At 40.2% G+C, this 21624-nt stretch overlaps 1 protein-coding gene across 1 annotated transcript in view; it reads right to left on the reverse strand.

Annotated features, from left to right (window-relative positions):
* The window catches only part of DLEC1 (DLEC1 cilia and flagella associated protein), an 88964-nt gene that overhangs the window by 61078 nt on the left and 6262 nt on the right, over positions 1–21624 (reverse strand). Inside the window, exons 4-16 of the mRNA XM_089673147.1 lie at positions 20264–20420; positions 19133–19243; positions 16948–17144; positions 15643–15863; positions 9570–9654; positions 8774–8861; positions 8248–8421; positions 6093–6229; positions 5386–5478; positions 4744–4834; positions 3186–3348; positions 2911–3103; positions 1909–1967 (exon numbers count right to left, since the gene is read on the reverse strand). Of these exons, the coding sequence (XP_089529273.1) occupies positions 1909–1967; positions 2911–3103; positions 3186–3348; positions 4744–4834; positions 5386–5478; positions 6093–6229; positions 8248–8421; positions 8774–8861; positions 9570–9654; positions 15643–15863; positions 16948–17144; positions 19133–19243; positions 20264–20420 (1769 nt within the window). The remainder of the gene's footprint in view (positions 1–1908; positions 1968–2910; positions 3104–3185; positions 3349–4743; positions 4835–5385; positions 5479–6092; positions 6230–8247; positions 8422–8773; positions 8862–9569; positions 9655–15642; positions 15864–16947; positions 17145–19132; positions 19244–20263; positions 20421–21624) is intronic.

Raw genomic sequence — 21624 nt, forward strand, 5'->3', positions numbered from 1 at the left:
CTCATCTCATTCCCCCAGCACTACCACTTCTCCCATCCCCCCACCACTGCCACTGATCCCATAGTAATAATGTGCAGTAACCTCTAGCAACCAATCAGTGAGCAGTAATAATGTGCAGTAAGTTCTAGTAACCAGTTAGCAGTGATAATGTGCAGTAACTTCTAGCAGCCAATCAGTGAGCTGTAATGATGTGCAGTAACCTCTAGCAACCGATCAACTGTGTGGTAAGGATGTGCAGTAACCTCTAGCAACCAATGGGTGAATGGTAATGATGTGCAGTAACCTCTAGCAACCGATCAGCAAGCAGAAATCATATGCTGTAACCACTATCAACTAATCAGTGAGCCTTAATGTGTGCTGTAACCGCTAGGAACCAGTCAGTGAGCAGTAATAATATACTGCAACCTCCAGGAACCAATCGCAATCGCTGCCTGATCTGCTGCAGTAAACTCATTTTGAGTCTAACTGCTATTTATTGCATGTCTCAGAGCAGTCAGAGAGTGAAACTGCATGGGATTGGGGGGGGGGGGGGGGGCAAGAAAAAGTTTGCCCAGGGTCCAATTAATATTAAAGATGGCCCTGCATCCATCTGTCAAACCTTCAAATTGATGACTCCCCTTTCCTAACAGCTCAACACCTTTGTAAGAATACTTGCCTATTCCTAATATGATTCTTGTCTTGCAAATATTTGAGCCAAAGATACCTCTTTGTGAAAAAAGTAAAGTATCCATACTGCATATGATATATGTTCTAACAAGGGATTAGACGATTGTGATATGTATGTACATTGTATTATGTTTGGAGTGATTGCGCGTTTTTTTGCAGTAAATGATGAATATGCTCGTATATACACAAAATAATCTCTATAAATTTGGTGAAATGACAGGAGATAATAGATATATTATACTACATGTAATGCGTGGATTTACTTGAGGCACCTAGACTGAACACTTTGCAAGTGTGGTTGATCTAGAGCTTTGCAAATGAGGGAGAGCTCTGCTGATTTCCATCATCCAATCATGTGGAAGCAAAAATTAACTTTTGTTTATTTTCCTTACATGTGCTTGGGTATTTTTTGTAAAGTGAAGCTTTACCTCATTTACTAAGCTCTGGAGTAACTTGCAAAGTGCAGAGTCTATTTGCCTTAAAGTAGAACTATAGGCAAAACTTTTTTCATTTTGGATAGAGTAAGGGATGGGAATAACCCTTGTCAGTTGTTTGTATTTTTTGCATCTATGTCCCATTGGGGAGATAGACCTTTACTTCCTGTCCCATAGCCAAAACAGGAAGTGAGAGGAAATTCCTACAAATTAAAGGTATCCCTTAGAACCTTCCCCTCCCCCGGGTCACCAGATCCAGAGTCCCCACTGGAAAATGTCCCCTATTACTATTCTGAGGACAGCCCAAAATTTAGGATTATCTTTCACTTTCAATGATAATGGTAAACAGGACATACAGAGAGGGTGAATCTCCCTAACGGGGGCACAGATAGCAATAAAAACCTGACAGGTGTTCTAATCTATCTCCATTCTATCTAAAACTAAAAAAAAAGTTTTGCCTATAGTTTTGTTTTAAGTAAATCAACCTAAAGATTCTGTGTTTTTCCATACTTAGATTTCTATGCATTACTGTTGAAAGAACTGATCCAAAAAGGTAGAGACTAAATTGACTATTATATTTTTACATTCCTTATATACTGCATGTCTGGACCACTACTTATTTAACTCATGCATCTATTTATTTCATTTAACGCCATTTTATGTGTTTTTGCTTTTTGAGGTAAATACTGCATAATGGTGATAGTGAATTGACAATTTCAGTATTGCATGCGATATTTGGGAAAAATGGGTCCGATCACTTAAATACCACATATGATCTGTTTTAGTGTATGGAGCCCTAACGTCTTACCTTGGATTCTCTGGAATGTCACTTAATACCATCTGAGCCACACTGTGATATTCGATTAACTATACATGGAAAATAAAATATATGTATACAGGTAATTATTATTGTATGAAAGCTTAGTTGCAGGCTTTTTTTTAAAAACTCTTTCCTATTCACCTTGCTGGCTCTAACTTGCTCTAATTAAAAAAAAAATTCTCCCGGTTCTTGTTTGCTTTTTAATTTTTTTTACACACACACACACACCTGCCGAGATTTGAATTACTAGAAAGATTTTATACTTCTGATTCTCAAATTCATGGGTTATGCACATTGGGTTACTCTACAGGAAATTCACTATTAGAAGTTCTCTGTATGGTCATGGACGCACAATGAAAACATGCAAGACTCACAGGCAAGGGATTCGAAAGCTTAGGTTGTTAACAACATCCAAACAGATTCCAGCTAATGTTTTTTTTTTGTGAGTGCAAATGCAAGAAAAAAAAAACAGACAATCTACAAAACCTTTTATGGGAAACATTGACTTTTTCCATAAATATGCTTTAAAGTAAACCTGACACAGCCTAAAACATGTATAGCGTAAAAACAGTGGGCTGATCTAAAAAAAGGAACAGAACCCTCCCATCCACACAAGTGTGGTGGATGGAGAAATCATTTTCTTTTTCTTGATTTGCTAGGCAGCAATTACGGCTCCAATTGCAGCCTGGGCCTAGGATCCGAGGGGATCAATTTGAAGACTAAGGCTGGCCATACACTATACAATTTTCTTGAGATTTTTGCTTTAGATTTACCAAAAAACATATAATATGAGATCAAACCCAAACAACACTTTCATTTAATCAATTAAGCAGGCCATTGCACTACACAGTTGAAGGTAAATCTAAAGGAAAATTGGCAGAAATTGGATAGAAAGTTGTATAGTGTATGGCCAGCCTAATACTTGCAGGCACTACAGGTGCAGCATTTTAACGATTTAGACCAGGTCAGGTATTTTATCTTAATTTATACCTCAGAGGGAGTGTACATCACTGTGAACATGCGTTCTTGATGAGGCTGCAGTACACCTTGCGTGGGGCTAATCATGAAAGCAGTATTTGCATCAATGTTATTCCTAATCTGCGCCATATCCACAGCTTCTCCTGGTTGTAAATCTTGTAAATATGGCTTCATAATCTGCCAGTAGAATGGAAGCTCCACATGCCTGATAGGTCATAACATACAGTTACAATACAAATTACTGAGGCAGGCAATTAGCATTAACTATATTGGATAAATCTACTCACGTTGTGTTTCTAATAACGATGCTCTTTTGCACCGTGGAATGTAAATTTGTACTGGGAAAACGTATTAAATGTTCGGCTTTGACATCAGTAAGCTCATCAGGACATGAAGTGTTTTTACCTTCACTGATAGAAACCAGCTCTAACCCCACAACTTGTCCATATCCTGGTAACAGAAGTAGAAACAAAAAATACATGCAAAATGACATCTGAGATATAGTAGACATACATAGGCTAATGTCTTACTAATGATGATACAGTATATTTGACCATTTTTGTTCAAAATATATACTGTCAGAGTCTACGACAATCTTGTGGCCTGATATAAAGTAGCACATGGAAGGGGCTGTGATTATTCTATGTAGATTAAGAGTCTTGCTCTGAAAAATCACAGAGCTGTTCCAACACTATAGAGAATTATTTTGCTAAAATGTTTTTGTATAGAATGATGAAGCGTTAGAACCTCTGTGTGATTTTTATAGCCATCTGCGTAGATGCTTGCCTGACAGGCAAGCAACATGCAACGGCAGCTTCTATACTTCATTGCAAAGCTTTCCTTCAAGTGAAGGGGAATCATGAAAATATAACATCATTCAAACAAGCAACCTTTTCACAGCCCAGTTATAGACTGTGATGTTTGAATCAGTAGCTGCTTATAGCAAAGGAAATGTGGGCCATATATTCAGGCAGTACACCATTTCACCAAAAAATGTGCCCTCTGATACAGATGAACATTAAAGCGGAGTTCCACTGAAAAGTGGAAGCTCTGTTTGTTTGCTTCCACCCCCCTCCCCTGCCATATTTGGCACCTTTTCGGAGGGAGTGGGTACCTGGTTTTGATAGGTACCCACTCCCACTTCTGGCTCACTTCGCTGCGGCAAAGTGAGCCGGAAGTTTGGCCCCCTCCTTCTTCCCGCAGTCTCCTGGGAACTTTCAAAGATCCTAGAAGACTGCCAGACCAATCAGGATGCACAGTACGACTCGTGCATATGCAGTGGGCACCCAGGTGTGAAGCCGCAAGTTCTCACAGCCTGGTGCCCACAGTTGAGATGCCGGCACCGTGGAGAGAAGAAGGAGAGAAGGGACGGCGCAGGTACCTGAGACAGGTAAGTGTGTGTTTATTAAAAGTCAGCTGACTTTAAATAAACACAAAAATGTCTGGAACTGCTTTAATATGCAAGCACAATGGAATATTTCAGCTCTAGGGAAGGGGTCTTTGTCCCATTTTCCAGCATGCTGAAAACTATGGGGGTTATTTACTAAAACTGCATGGTGCAAAATCTAGTGCAGCGCTGCATAGAAACCAATCAGCTTCCAGATTTTATTGTCAAAGATTAATTGAACAAGCAGAAGTTAGAAGCTGATTGGCTACCATGCACACAGCTGCACTAGATTCTGCATGCATCAATTTTAGTAACTCACCCATGTGCAAGAAATACTGCAGACTTTCCCATAACATGATGATTTGCTCATTAACATCTACACAAGTTAATCAGATGGTGGCATCATTAGTAAAAATGGGTTCTAGATAGACTATATTACAAATTGTCTCTTAACACACCTGTCAGTGTAAGGTCATTGACCTGGCAGTTATCACAGACAATGGTGAAAACCTGGCTGTATGTTTCCGAGGATGTAGGGAAGAAGACAACCTGTAAAGGACAATAATGAGATGTGGAAGCTATCCATAAACTTATATATATTGCTAAACGTAATGTGATCAATCTAGTAATGGCCACACACATATTGATATGATCATTCAATCGACCAATAAATGGGAACAAACAGATCACATTACATACAAATATACAAATCAAGTTCTTAAAATGTACCACCGAAGCAATAATGAAAAGAACTGATCATTTTTTACTGTGGCACTTTATTTGATTATTCTGGAAATGTATTGAACTTTTCTTACTTTACTGTATATAGAGTCTATTATAACTATTAGAGAAATGGTAAGAGGTACTGATCAAATATGAAAACAAATAACACCTTGTTCAGTTTTCGTGACTGATGTTGAAGATTGGCTATTAGTGAGGAGAATATCTGTATGTGGTGAGTTGTGCACTAAATCAATAGAGAAGGATCCCCATTATCTAAATCAAGCATAAATCACAATTTGTATGGTGCACATCAGGCTGACAGAATCAGATCATAATCAAGTAAGCGAAGCACTTGAAGCGAGGGTTAGTACACTAACCGCAATGATAGTTTCTTGTCCAGGATACAGTTCAAACATGGCTGGGTGGATTCCGAAGGGTGCCTGTTCAACGAATCCCGCTGTTGCTATACTCTTCAAAAGACATTATACAAGTGTTAAATGCTATAGTCAATGACAAACTAAAAAATGTAATGATATTTTTGCCTTCTATGGTTTGGAAGCTAAATTTAAGCTAAAGGCTTAAATATAATGGATAACTTGCCAGGCTGTTTTCCTGTCACACTTCTACTGAAACCTAAAATGCTAAACTTTTCACCCTATCTTTGAAGACAAGGAGGTGATCTTCACTATGCACACACCCCGTTCTCTTTCTACTTTCCATTTACATCAGCTTCAATAAGCACAATGTATACAGAATGAGAATGTTTTTTAATGTAACCAGTTGGATTTTAGTTTCCAGTTTCAAACCAGTCTGTGGAAAACAGCAGCTGGAATTGGATTAGTTGTTACAAACATTTACATCTTTCCTATTGCTACATTTCATAACCAGCACGTGCTCTCAACATATCTGCCCAAAGTGTTTCTATTGAATGCTGAATTTCCATATTTAGGAAATATCAGTATTTGCTGGCTGTGACATGACACCACCAAAGCCTTCTAGAAGAGGGAGAACACTGAGTAAAATTTTTACATGAGGTGGTAGACTGAGAAGGTAACTTTAAAAGGAATAAAGAAAGAGGTCTTACTCTGAAGTTTGCTGGAGGCCAGACACTTTTGGGCATAATGCAGAAGCTTGCACGACTCAGCCCCTCATTTCTACAGAGAAATTCAAAGACCTTTACTCCTCCGACTAGGCAAGGACCACAGTCCATGATCCGAGGCACTGTTTAAACAATCAACAGCAACTAGTCAAGAACAATTAAAGTATAACTTAAGACAAAACATTTTTTTGGGATTTGGATAGAATGGGGAAGAGGTAAAACCTCTTTCAGGTTTTTATTGATATATGTGCCCTGTCCTGGTGACCATACAAATAATAGAGACACACATGACGAAGGTGCTGACCTACAGTACTTCACTATACAAAAAAAAGTGCTTTTTATTTCTGTCTGTCTACACCACATGTGTCAAATACAAGGCCCGCGGGCGAAATATGGCCTTCCAGGCCATTTTATGTGGCCCTCACACTTCTCCTGCAGTTGCGGCACCCCCCATCATCTCTAACCTCACCTTGTCTCAGCAGTCAGCAGCAGAGAGGACGACAGAACTCCTCCTACAGTTCCTGCGCTTCTCTGTGCAGCCGCAGCCCCCCACTCGTCTCTGCCTCCCCTGGCATTCAGCAGACTCCAGCCCTTTTCTGGTGCTCCTTCAGACCATGCACTTTATGCCTACCTGCTCCGCCACTAGCTTCTTCCCAGTAGATGGCAGATAGAACTGGCCCTTTGAGGGTAGCCACAATGCTGATACGGCCCACGATGAAATTCAGTTTGACATCCCTGGTCTACACAATTCCTCCCACTTTCTGTTCTGACCATCACACAGAACATGGGTAGAACTACAAGGTTTGTGGACACCTGACCACTAAACCAATATGAGTTTCTTGGACTTTTAAAAACCAAGGGCATTAATATGGAGTTGCCCCTCCCCTTGGAGGCTATAAGTGGCTTCATTATTCTGGGAAAACATTTTGCAAGATTTTGGAGTGTGTCTGAGTGCATTTGTGTCCATTTAACCAAAATGGTATTGGACAAGAAGCCCGGACTGGCAATTAATCTCTAAGGTGTTCAATAGGGTTGAGGTGAAGGCTCTGTGCAGGCCACTCAAGTTCCTCCGCACCTAACTGGTCATACCATATCTTTATGGATCTGACTTTGTGCACAAGCCCACAGCCTTGCTGGAACAGGAAAAAACTTCCCTAAACTGTGGCTACAAAGTTGGTACCACGTAATTGTACTGTAAGCCGAAGCATAACTTTAGCATATTTCACTGGAAACACCCAAACTCAATAGTTTGGAGGGTGTCCACATACTTTTGGCCATATAGGGGTTGATTTACTAAAACTAAAATCTGGTGCAGGTCTGCAGAGAAACCAATCAGCTTAAAGTTTTTTTTTGTCAAAGCTTAAAGTGATTCTAAAGGTTGGAATGGTTTTGCACACAGCAGCCCCAATCCTCTTTTTTTTTTGGTGCCCTGCTGGCAGTCCTGGCTCCTCCCCCCAGCAGAGTGCCCCCAACAGCAAGCCTCTTGCTATGGGGGTACAGGAGCAGGCTTGCTCCCGAGCCACGCTCCTGTGAATGGACACTCTCCATTCAAAAACAGGGCGAGCTTTGACCCCGCTCTTCACTCGCTCCTCATTGGCTCACTGGCTGTGATTGACAACAGGAGCCAATAGCTCCTGCTGCTGTGTGAACCAAAGAAGAGAGAGAGAGACCTTGGAGAGCTGTGGTTCTCATGCACATCGATAAAGCAAGATGGGGCTCAGATGAATTTAAGGGGGAAGGGGGGCTGAGGGGGGAGCTGCACCCAGAAGGTGTATTATCTTCATGTATAGAATGCACAAAGGTAAAAAACATTCTGCCTTTAGAACCATTTTATTTGAACAAGCTGTTAGAGGCTGATTGCCTACCATGCAGAGGTGCACCAGATTTTGCACTCTCCAGTTTTAGTAAATCAACCCTCCTGTGTATCAACAGCACAGACAGCAATATGAACATAACAAAACTAAGGAAAAAGTTACCATTTAAAAATAAAAATGGCCTACAAAAATAAACTATACAAAAAACAGCACAAGCATTCATGTCTATAACCAAATTGAATAATCTTCACAACACCCTATTACATGGTAATAGTTTTTATCTAAAGGTGAGAATTTTAGAGCCACAATATAAATCTATTACTTACATGTAAGTATTGGAGGAGGCCTCCTTGCTTCAATAGGAACTAAAACAGGATATGGTGCTTGTGACTCCACCAATATGAAATCCTCAAAGTCAGCCAAAGAATCAGGAACAAAACGCACTGTATAATGACAGCTCATACCTGGTGCTACAATTCCACCTTCTCCAGGAAATTTCCCTGGAAGCACAAATATGAAATACAGAACATGTGTACTGTGTAAAAATTACAGCCACATTTTAACAGAAATATATCCTGTGTAACAAATATGAACTACTAATAATATTTATAACAAATAACATTGTAGAATATTAATGTAAGTTCTTATAAAACTGCTTTTCTGTATATGGTAGGCTTTCTTTCCCTGTTGGAGGACCACATTTTATTAAGATTTTCGCCTTCCTCTGGATCCACTTCCACAGATTATGAGGGTGCAAGGCAAGCAAGGCTAAAAACAGATTTACAAATTCTTTGACAGCTAAAAACAGTTTATTAAGATTAAGATATACATTTATACTGATATTCTACTTACCGAGTCCAACAGAGAAATATGGAGTGGAAGGAGGGATGATCCTCACGTGACGGCTTGATGCTGTCATGTTCCTTAACTCCACTGTCATCTTTATGTATTTAAATAGAGATGGAATCAGTTTCATATTGTAGAGGACCTCTAGCTTTAGTAATGTCTTTTAAAATACACTGTGTGTGTGTGTTAAAAAAATCAACCAAATACAATAATAATAACTCAAAATACGTGCTTCCTAAAATACAGTTTATTTTAGCGCTATATAAATACTGTATAATAATTTTCCCTTTAAAAGTTGTAACATACCTGCATGGAATTTACATGTTCTCTCTGTGCTTGAATGGGTTTCCTATGTGTACGCAGCTTCCTCCTACACTACAAAATTACGTAGGAACTGGCCCATATTTGGTATGCATATACCCAGTTTAAGTATGTGTATGTATGAATGTGAGTCAGGAACCTTGGATTTTAAGCTTCTTGAGGGCAGGGACTGATGTGGATGTAAAATATGTATTTAAAGTGCTGCATAAATTGTCAGCATTCTATAAATATCTGTAATAAATAAATAAATACATACATAATATAATAATAATAATAATCCCCTCCCTCCTAGATTGTAAGCTCCGAGGAGCAGGGCCCTCCTATCCCTCTTGTATTGAACTGTATTGTTGCTATATTGTCTCCTGTTATATTGTAAAGCACTGAGCAAACTGTTGGCGCTATATAAATCCTGTATAATAATAATAATAATAATAAAATTCTCTCAAATGTTTGAAACCCCAATTACACTATGCAGAATCACCTCATATATCTGTCCAATCTCATACTCTGGGAAGAAGATAACAGGCGGGTTAGCTAGAAATACTGGTATTGGCTCCTTTGGATCACTAGGTAAAAAAAAGGCTGAATAAGTATAATTTAATCCAAAATTCCCTAACAAATTATTCAGTTAGTCACCACAAAAATAACTATTTAAACTGTTTCAATATTTGGGTTAAAAATAAAGGTTTTTGTTGCATATATTTGCAGCCACACTGCTGTGACCAGGCACCTCATAAAGGGTGATCTCTAACTCTAAACTATGGTGTAGTTATGGAACAACAATGTACTAATGATGACAGCAAGCTCTCATGAGTAGGGCCCTCCCAATCCACTTGTTTTCTATTGTATTGTATGTGTACTATCGATCTTTCTTTTGTAAAGTATTGTACAAACCATTGGTGGTTTGTAAATCATGTATTATAATAATAGCTAATAATCTGGCGGATACATCCAAGACATTTTTAATTAGTTTGAATAGTTTAATTAGTTTGAATAGAGCTGGGAAGGGTTAAGTATCTTGTCACGTTTTTTGTCTGTGTCTCCTTTGGGGAAATTTTCCCTTTTGTGTGGTCAGCAGGACAGGAAGGCAAGTGAACTCCAACACCACCCCTGCACACATACTGTACATCTGTAGCCTATGGGAGATTCATGAGCTACAATCAGTGGATGCACCGCAAACAGAAAACAATAATATGTTTGCTTTTCATCATTATTTCCCAAGGATGACACACTCTGCAAAAAAAACCTGAAAGAGTTTCTAACCCTTTCTACCCTATTCAAAATTAAAATATAGGCATGATTTTAATTTTTTTTTTACAAACTTAAGTTTATTGACACAAGGCAGCAACCATAACAGTTAACAGAAATGTATCCAGATACAAAGGTTAGAATCAGTGTAACATCAGGATATACAGGGCAAAAGACAAGATAAAACGTCCATTTGGGCCCTTCCGGGCCAATATACCAATCCTGTGATCATGTCTTACTAAAAAAAGAGACATAGAAGCCCTATAGGTAAGTATATTGTCAGAGAGGGTCCGAAAGCGTGACCCAAACCACCATAACTTTGTATCTGAAAAGCATGGAACTATAAGTCCCTGGGGGGGGGGGGGACTGATACTGCCTCACAGTCATTTCAATATATATTATAAAATTAAAACTAATATCCTAACCAGATGGAAAAGAAAGGGGTAGCTAGAACAGAGGGAAGCAATAAGAAAGAAGAGGGAAGGGGGAAAGGGGGGGTTTAGGGGAAGGCAGAAAGAGAGGGGGGAAGGGGGAAAAGAAGGTTCTGGGGGCAAGTGAACACCCTCAGTCAGCAGGGCCCAGTTCAAAGAGAGCTTTACCCTCTTCGGAGTAGACAAACATATTCCACAAACCCCACGTATTGGAGTATGTCTCTCTTCTGTGTTGTAAGGCCAAGAACAGATCCTCCATCTGGTTCAATTTTTCCACTTTCCTGAGCCATAGTCAGATGGACGGAGGGCTTGTACTTTTCCATTTAAGAACAATACAAGATTTGGTAGCGTTAAGGAGATCGTGAAGGATCAAATTTTTGTATACTTTGGCAGGGATGCTGGAGGCACGTAGAGGGAAAAAGGCCAGGTCATCCGGCACCACATAATCGGTAGATTTTTTGATCAAGCGGCGAACCTCTGTCCAAAAAACAGTCAGTTTAGGACAGGACCAAAAAATATGTAACAATGTACCTCGTTCCCTGCAGCAATGCCAACATGTATCTATGGTGTTTGGGAAATGTTTACACAAGAGGACTGGGGTACAGTACCATCTAGTGAAAATCTTAAAATTAGTTTCTTGAAACTTTGTACACATGGAAGATTTAAACACAAATCGAATTATGTTTGTCCTCTGAGATTCGGTAAAGGGACAACCCAGGTCCACTTCCCATTTGTCCAAAAACGGAGGCCGGTAATCCTTTGGGGGTGTGATCAAAAGAGCATACATTTTAGAAAGCGTATGAGGTAAGAGGCAGAGGAGGGAAGCACAGAGCATTGATAGTGCCACATTTGCATTGCTCTCCGGAAATCCAACTTAAAAGCTCCCCTTTTATGAAATAGAAAGTCAATCTCCAGCAAATAGAAAGTGGGAGGCCGAAAAAGCCCGCATGAAGCCAGCCTACGGAAAGTAATGTCTCGAACATCTGGTGCAAAGCCGGGATTCCCCAAAATTGGGAACAATGGTAAATGCCAGGAGGACAAGTACATGGTAGAAAATAATTGAAGGCAGATTCGACCAGTGGTGCCCACCAAGGGGTGCGTCCTGAAAGATGACACCACCTCCCCAAAGCACCATGGCAGATGACAGAGCAATAAGTCACACCGGGCCTGTTCAAGTCACAGCCAAATTTTAATCTCTCCATAGCAGCACCAATCTATAAGGCGGCCCAGATGCACAGCCTGGTAATATTTAAGAAAGTCAGGCACTGCTAATCCCATGGCATGTTTGGGGAATGTCAAGAGGCGGCGTCGGAGACAGAGCTTCCTTCCAGCCCAAATGAACTTAGTGAGAACAGAGTTAACTCTTTTAAGATAACTGGAAGGTAAGGAGATGGGTAAAACTTGAAACAAGTATAGAAATTTCGGCAGGATGGAAATTTTGATATTACATTTCCCAAACCAGGAGTGAATTGCATGTTGCCACTTATGTAGTAGAGTATGAACCGTATTGATAAGTGGAGATAAGTTCAGCTCCAAGGTATGACGGAGGCTAGCCGGGATGAAGGTGCCTAGATATTTCAGAGCGGTGTCTGTCCATTTGAATTTGAAGGAAAGTTGGAGCTGGTGGAGTAAGATAGGTGAGAGCGCCACACCTATCACTTCAGATTTAGTGAAGTTTATCTTTAAGTTAGACAGGGCTCCGTATCGATCATATTCTTGAAAGAGGTTAGGAAGGGAGATCGCCGGCTTAGTTACGGAAAAAAGCATATCGTCAGCGTAAGCCGATACCTTGTATTGGTGATCTTTGATACAAAGACCTATAGGGGTTTATTTACAAAAGCTGGAGAGTGCTAAATTAGGCTCTCTTCTGCATAGAAAATAATCAACTTCCAGGTTTTATTGCCAGAGCTTAATTGAACAAGCTGAGGTTAGAAGCTGATTGGTTTCTATGCAGAAGTGAGTCTGATTTTGCACTCTCCAGCTTTAGTAAATAAACCCCATAATGTCCGGATTTAAATGGACCCTACATAGAAAGGGTTCAAGAGTAAGGGCAAAAAAGAGGTGGAGATAGAGGACACCCCTGTCTAGTGCCGTTGGTGATCAAGGCTGATGGCCTTGAATATATGCTAGCAATCCAATGGATCATTGTGTCCCCTAATCCAATATGTTGAAGGACTGCAAAGATGAATTGTCAGTTCACCCGATCAAACGCCTTTTCCGCATCTGTGCCCAGGAATGCGCAAGGGGTGCGAGTCTGGTAGCAACATGGACTAGGTTCAAGATCTTAATGTTATCCCAAGCCTCGCGAATGGGTATGAAAGCAACTTGGTCCATATAAACCAGCGAGGGTAAGTGGTGCTGAAGACGTATGGCCAGAATATTGGCGAATAACTTGAGGTCAATATTCAATAAGGAGATTGGCCTAAAGCTAAGGATTTTAACTTTAACCACTTGCCTGCTCGGCACTTTTACCCCCTTCCTCCCCAGGCCAATTTTCATTTTTCTTAGTTTCCATTATAAAATTTTGGAAACAGGCAATTTTTCTCCTTCACTGATGTGCGTTGATGAGACTGCACTGATGGGCACTGACAGGCAACACTTATGGGCACTGATGAGGCGCGACTGATAGACAGCAGGAAAGTACTGCCAGTAACCATGTGTTTACATTGTGATCAGCTGTGATTGGACACAGCTGATCACATGGTAAAAGACTGCTGTGATTCGACACAGCTGATCACATGGTAAAAGGCTGCTGTGATTAGCCCTTTACCGTGTCATGTGATCAGCTGTGTCCAAAGGACACAGCAAACACAGATATATAAACAGGTGATTATATTTCATAATCACTCTGATGGAGTCATGTGGGCGTGATGTAACGCGTATGGGGCTTGGCTCTGGGCAGACATGAATAGTGAGTTCAGCTGACAACAAGTGAAGCCTGCATCTGATGATTTTATGGCATTTTATCCATTTACTGCATGTGAGTGTATTACTGCTTCTTAATAAATTTTTATATTAGTACATACTGCACCATGGGAGTGTCCTTTGTTCCCTTTTAAGGATAGGAATGTGTGACCTCCATCACTCTTAAAGGGACTGATTCTTGTCTCTGGTGTGACAATCTATTGAAAGCTCAAAGGTGTTTGATTACTATCACATGGCTGTGGATTGAAAAAGTGAAGAATCCTTTTGTCTATTTGATATCATAAAGTGCATTTCCATGTGCTCTGAGGTGAGAGTTCTGTGAGCACTGAGGTAGCACTATATGGTATGTGCACTATTTCACTTGATGGTGTTTGGGATATCAGCACAAGAAGAAAGCACATGAATTATGGAAGAATCTTTATTACAAATTGATTTTACATATATGGACTCATTATGGACGTTTTATTCAGCTATGTCTCTCTTATTTTTTGTAGCTATTATTTAGCAGCGCTACATCACCTATTTATTATTTATATTTATTTTATTTTGTTTGTGGCTATATTCTTGTAAATGACGATACTTCTCTGTATCACTGTTCACCTGTACATGTGCGCACACAACGTATTTTTCAAGTACAAATGCTGACTTATATGACAGGCTGTATGCAGCACTTGTAGCTCCACAGGCAGGGGAATATGCACAGAATTTTACAATAAGCATATTTTCAGCCTTTCACCATCCAAGTTTATTAGGCCTTACAGACTCCATTCCTTTTGTCATCAATAATTTTACTTCATTGTAAGGCCCCTTGCACACTAGGCCATTCAGCTGCAGTGCATCCTTCCCAGTGCTTTGCTGCACGCATTACAGACAACTGCAGCATGCAGCCCCCCGTATGGCTGGATGGGGCTGAGCGCAGTACTGAGTGGTACCAGCACTTAGGGCCCTGTCCATTAAGGGATGAGGTTCTGGAATGCAGGTCTTCTTGCTATAGTTGAACAACTAAAGCAGTATTTAAAAAGTGTTAAATGTGCCTAACCTCCTTTCACTCCGTTGCCCTAGACCAGGGGTGGGCAAACTTTTTGACTTGAGGGCCGCAATGGGTTCATATATTGGACCCGGGGGCCGGACCAAGAGTAGATGAATGATGTGTATGTGTCATCCATAGTAAGTATAGTAATATTCCCCCATAGTAAGCATAGTAATTAATCCCCCATATAGTAATTCATCCCCCATAGTAATTCATCCCCCATACTAATTCATCCCCCATATAGTAATTCATCCCCCATAGTAATTCATCCCCCATAGTAATTCATCCCCCATATAGTAATTCATCCCCCATATAGTAATTCATCCCCCATAGTAATTCATCCCCAATATAGTAATTCATCCCCCATAGTAATTCATCCCCCATATTAATTCATCCCCCATTTTAAGTCCCCAAGTCCCCCCTGTGTCAATTCACTTACCTTTGCTCCGCGCGTTCCTCTCGCCGTGTTCCCGCGCCGTTCCGGTGTAGCATGAAAATCTGTCTCCTATGAGGATCTGTCCCCCTCGACGTATCTGCGCATGTGCCAGTTTCAGGCATTAGCAGCCGATCGGCGATCTCCGGCACATGCGCAGATACGTCGAGGGGGACAGATCCTCATAGGAGACAGATTTTCATGCTACACCGGTTTTCAGGGCGGACTGTGAGAGGAGCCTAGCGGGAGCCTAGCTCCGCGGGCCGGATTAAAAGGTCCGCCGGGCCGTATACGGCCCGCGGGCCGTAGTTTGCCCATTGCTGCCCTAGACACTGGTTATTACATGCCCTATGTAATCATGGTTCTGGCTCTAGTCAGTCACCAAGAGGATACAGGAGATATTCAAGTAACCTATACCTAAGAGCATACCAAGGTCTCACCCACTTTTTACTCAACCCGTTTCATTACAACTGAAATAAAATCTTACTGTTCTTCAATCACTCTTTTTCTTCCAGATATTAATGCTTCTCTTTTTTTTGGAGGTAGAATGAGAGACTGTCCTCCATGCAAGGTGTTTGGTGCTAAAAAGCGTGGGTTTTTTAGGAAATTGTGCCGCTTCTCTAATTGTGCCAACTGAGCACGTTGGGCTTCTCTGTCCTCAGCATTCATCTCTGACTTCTGCAACCACTTTTTTGATGGTGTAGTTTTCTAAAAGATATCAACATATGATGCAAAAGAGATATTTTTATATATACCAACACTGAGAATAATTTGGATGAACTAAAGGAATCTACCATTCTTTCTTGAATATTTAATTGTGTTATAGGCGGTACAAAGACTTTTTTTTATTATCAGGATTTCTAATATTTTTTAATCTAGCAATGCAATACATTCTGGCATTTAGCAGCCTACTGTGGATAACTAGCCTTTTATTAGGCAAAAGTAACTGCTTAATTGTCTGACAATGGGACATTGCTGTTTTTATGCATTGCCTTTAGAACGTGGTTTATATACAGGGTTTCTTTATTCTGTTTTAGAGCCTGGGTCTCCAAATTTTCTAAACAAAGGGCGGGGTTCCACTTCTTTCTACAGAGGGGCTGGACTGTGGCCAGCAGCAGAAAATGTCCTGGTGTCAGTGGCAGTAAACAATGCCCCATCTTTGCTATTAGGGGGAGGAATAGCGCCCCAACTTTGGTGTCAGGGGGAGGAATAGTGTCCCATCATTGGTGACAGTTATATGTTTTCATTCACATAGCATAAAAAAATAATACAAATTACTGCTTCCATATTACTTGCTCTTTTCTGAAAACTCCAAAACTGAAACTGTGCAGAGGGGGTTAGGAAGTTAATGTTTACCATAAAAAAGCGTGTCTGCACTGCGCTGGAGGATCTTATTGCCAGCTGTAAACTATATTTGAACAAAGTCTATCCTAACAAAGGGTTAAAGATTTAAAAAAGGCTACTGCACTGTATGGTTATGATTGGAAACTCAGTGCGTCTCTAAGTTGTCAGTGGGGACAGATTGGGTTTTATCTCATTTTGAATTGTTCTGAGTAGGATTTCATCTCATTTTGAATTGTTCTGAGTAGGTTTTTATTTATTTTTTCTTTGGTTTGCTGTGTGAATGTGAACACATAACATATACATAAATATATAGAGGGGGGTTCTAAAATTTAACAGAAAATGTGGAAATACACTTTAAATTTATTTTTAAAGAGGACAGTCTCGAATATTTAGTGAGGATCTATTGGTATATCTATACAGTATCCTCAAAAAAAAAAATATTCGTTACCTTACTTGACTTCTTATGACTTTGCTCTTCAGCATCACAGGTAGATGATAAAGTCAAGCTAGAGGAAGAGGCTTTAAGAAGACCCCTAACTTCTATGTCAGGAGCTGATGAGTCACAGTAACCATCATCTACAGGGCTTCTGGACATGTGCTGATGGAAACAGAATGTCTCTTTGTAAAATGAGGGATCTGAGAACCCTGAAATAAAACACATGAATATTAATACTGATCATTAGCACCTACTAAATCCTGTGGAATTTAAAGCACAAGTCCTCATAGTTATAGGGCAAAATTCTTAAATGTGAATGAAGAAAACCTGTCAGAACATTAAAAAAGCCAAACCTGCCCCCCTACCTTATCCCTCCAATGCCTATAATTTACCTTTATCACCACTCAGATTGTTGCCACCAATCTCTGAAATTCTATGTAGGGAGAAGCATGTGACATGTCACGTTACCAGAATTCAGAACTCTAAACCTGAGTATCCCCCAGCTACAGTGCAGGCGCATGGGGATGGGGCATGTCATTCAGCATGATTGTTGGTACCCACTGGTAACTTTGTAAGAGTGGCGTCGATCTGAGCAGTGGATAAATTAAGTATAGGTACTGTTATAGCGTAATAAATTGCATATCATTAGATTGCACAGCAAATTAGTAAATTAGTAGGAGGGTATAAAACAACACAATTATACAGCAGGCTAGTTGTCATGTATGGAAATAATTATTAATTATTTATGCTTGTGATTTCCCTCAATCATTAACACTGTTTGAAAGCAATGTGAAAAAACAGAACCCCCCAGACATACTCCTGTCACAATGTACAATCTTCAGATTTATCCACCCAAAAATTGCACCCAATCATATTTGATAAAATAGAAACAAAACCCACAGCACCAACTAAAACAGAAAAAAAAAACCAAATCTATCATACACATAAAACTTCAACTTTTACAAAGTACTGGGAATGAGATTTAGATTCTTACCTGCTGGTACTGAGCACCACAAGTACCCCACCACATGTTCTTATCAATACTATGCCTGAGATTTGGGCAAGACAACTGAGACATGCTATATGTGTTCTGATCCTGCAACTTCCTGTAACTATTCTTGGACAAAGACAGGTGCATCTCGCTCAATAGCGCTAGACCTGGCCTTCTTTCTTTGCACCACATCACTACACTGAGAAAACCCTCCCAAAGTAGATAATTGCACCAGAAACTGCCTACCTGAACTATGGAAATCATCCCAGGCTCCATCTATTCCAAACAGAGGACCTTACTAAGTCCACCATGGAAACTCATGAAAATTCTGTCAGACCCAGTTTTACTGGAACAATCTCACCTCTACCTCCAAGTGTAAAGCTCTCTTGTACAATGACCTTTCATAGTCAGTTTTAATTATATATATTTGATACAGTGCTGCAAATAGATTGTTGACCCTGGATGGAGGAGAGGTTTCCCTCTGCAATCATCCCTTAATTTACCCCACTCCACCCCCAACCCTCCCTTCCTTCCACTCTCCACCTTGCCCCTTTTTGTTTCCATTATCTACATCCTACTACTGATCATCCTCTTCTCCATCATGCCCAAACTTCCACACCCTTACCCCTCAGACTCTCCCCTCCAAGGCATAGCCTAAAAATAATGCAATGGTTTGTAACCTAGATAAGATAAACCACCTTCATCATCACATCCAGGCACTCCCAGAAATAAGAAGTCAAGGCAATATTTCAAGGTTTTGAAATGCTTTGATTGCCACGTAGATGGAACAGTGATGATGGGACACAAGTTTACCCAAAGCTGTACTGTATTATTTCAGGTTATACGATTGTCTTTTTTGTCAAAGTGTTTCCTGTGTATGCTCTAAACTTTTACAAATAAAGAATATACACAAAAAGTTAAAAAAAAAAAGTGTCTAAAGTGTGCACAGAGGAATCTTCTCTTGCTTATGATGGTCATTCCAGACACCATCTGTTGCCTCCTCTGTACCAAACCTATTAAAAAATGAAAATGGCTGACAGGTTACAATAAAATATATCACACATACTAAAGGTTTCTGGGCAAAAGCGTTCACCAAAAGGTAGCCAAATCACTTTCATCACATGAGAACAATACATCTCAGGATTAAAAAGCCTATAGCAGGCTTCTATAGTAACTGTGACACCCTTGCAACAATACAGTACATACCTTTAGGAGCCTTACTACTAGGAAGCACATCGGTGATGTAGTCTTCAGGAGAGATGAGCTTATGCTTTTTGAGCAGATCATTGTCAACACACCATCTGAAATATGACTCAACTGTAAAGAAAAAAGACACATACATGTGCCAGTTTCAGATATGCATAACAATGAGACAGATTGTAAAAGGAATGAGGTGTTGTACTGTAAATGATTTAAGAAATATAAGAATGCTTAAACTGTTTGGTAATGGTTTAATATGCCTGCAGTTCCTTGCATTGGTACATATTTAGCTGATTTCCTGCGGCCCTAATGCCAGAACTGTGTAAGGACCCGATCCAAAGACAGTGTGTGGCCTGCTCTGCACAAACATTATGGTGACTTTGGGAATCTGAATGATTAACACACTAATGTTATTATGTGTGCAGTAGATGCCTTTAAATAAATGTTAAATATGGATAACAACGAATGGCAGCCAAGCAAATAGCATTGTTAGAAGCAAAGGGCAGCAGTGGTAGCCTACATACTTATATAAAGAGAAGTTTTTAAACTAGTTTTTGTGTATCTGGACATTTGACATTGATGTTAATAATCTTGCATGTGGGCTTCAACAATGTATGTGTTCAAATGATGATTTGTAGGTGGCACACTACTGTGCTAAGCAATTGTTTAAGAACAAGGCCTTAGAGAAATCCCACATATCCTCAGTATGAGGCAAAAAGAGCCGCTGTATATGTCTGCACTTGTCAAGTGATCAACACCTGAATATAGTTTCATCATCAAGTGAAAAAGGTGTGCACATCAGGTGTTAGGACCACAACAGAAAAAAATAGACCCTTGACTAACACAATAGACATTTTTTTCCTTTTTAATAAATGAATGCTGGCCATAAACGGTTAGAAAATCTCAAATCCTCAGACAATATAATCAAAAGAAATAGGCATGAAAATGCCTAAACATTTGTAATTGCAACACTTTTCTGGGCGAAGTGGTGTATTATCTGAAAGAAATGCAGGGGTACCAAAAATTTTTTGCCATGACTGTATGTGCTAATAAACAGAAGCTTAATATGCCACTTTTGACATGCATACATTTGTGCAGCTTGATGAATCAGGTCCAGAGTGTCAACTGTGATCTTACCTGGAGGTAATCCTAGGTTCTGGTATGTATCTTCTCCTTCATTCTTCAGGCAGTCAAGCATCCGTTCCTCTTCTGCTGTAGCCCGTGCTCGTGCCTGGATAATATGACGCTCTACCATATCACACTCCTCCATTCTACGATCATACTCTGCACGAATCTAAGCAATCAGCAACAACACAATATCTATATGGAAAAGATACTGCAGAAGGGCAAAATGCTTGTAAATAAAACCTGTGCCATGGTACATTCTAAGAACCAAGTCTTTCTTTACATAAGTGTTTCAACAGTGAAAGCAAGTTTAAAAAAGTGTCCTCCCTGAGCAGAGAGACAATACGAATAACATTCCACACCCACAGGTATAAGCACCGACCCACACTTCTTCGCTGCCACTGCAGCCCTCCTCCACATCTGGACCCTGAGAAAACTTCAGTGTCAGGGCTTAGCCTGGTGGGTAGCCTTCCTGCCCCTGCACAGTGTTTGTGTGTGGCAATTGCCCAATCAGCACTGTCACATGGGTGACATATTTAGAAGTCCTGAAAGAGTAAAGTGACAGTGACTCCTTAACCCGATTCTTAGTTTACCCCCCACATTTACCCTCTCCTCTCTTAAATGCTAAAACTTAACATAAGGCCTATTCACACTATGGGATGTGTTAAAGAACAACTCTGGGATAGGCACAAAAATCACCCATTAGTACACCCCTAAAACACTAAACAGTTAATAATATTTTGTAAATCCTTATCATGTAAGAGAAAATTCTAATTGAATTTTCATGACCTCATCTCTGTAATTCAAAAGATAAAAGCATCTGCTCTGCCAAGGAGGAGCTGTAACAGCAGGGATTACATCATATCCTTCTCTCTCTCTCTCTCTCTCTCTCTCTCTCTCTCTCTCTCTCGTTCTCTCTCTCTCGTTCTCTCTCTCTCGTAAAAGGAAACTACAGTTCCATCAACCACAGGGAATTGTAGTGAATGTGGGCAGGTACACTAGGCCTGTAAATGTTGAATGTGTCTGAGAGTCTCGGTCTGCCCACCACTGCAAGTAGAGAACTAAAGAAGGAATGTGCCAAGACCAGTGGCTGGGGAATTAGGATGCATAGCAGCCATTGGTTTTACAAACAGGAAATCAAAGAGAAATACCAGTTTGATTTGAAAATAAATAGGCTATTTCAGAACAACTACTGAGTGAACGGGAAGATGGATGACATATTCAGTGAAGGTAGGAAATCAGCAACAGGAACATGTAAAGAGGTTTTTGTCCAGAGTTCTGCTTTAACAGACATAAATTACTTCTTTTAGAGCAGCACACCACAACACACAGACAGTTCACTTCAGTACATTATGGTGTGCTACAATGCTAGT

Source organism: Staurois parvus, unplaced genomic scaffold, assembly GCF_062004578.1.
Source record: "Staurois parvus isolate SC_StPar_1 unplaced genomic scaffold, SC_StPar_1.0 ptg000136l, whole genome shotgun sequence".
Lineage (NCBI taxonomy): Eukaryota > Metazoa > Chordata > Amphibia > Anura > Ranidae > Staurois > Staurois parvus.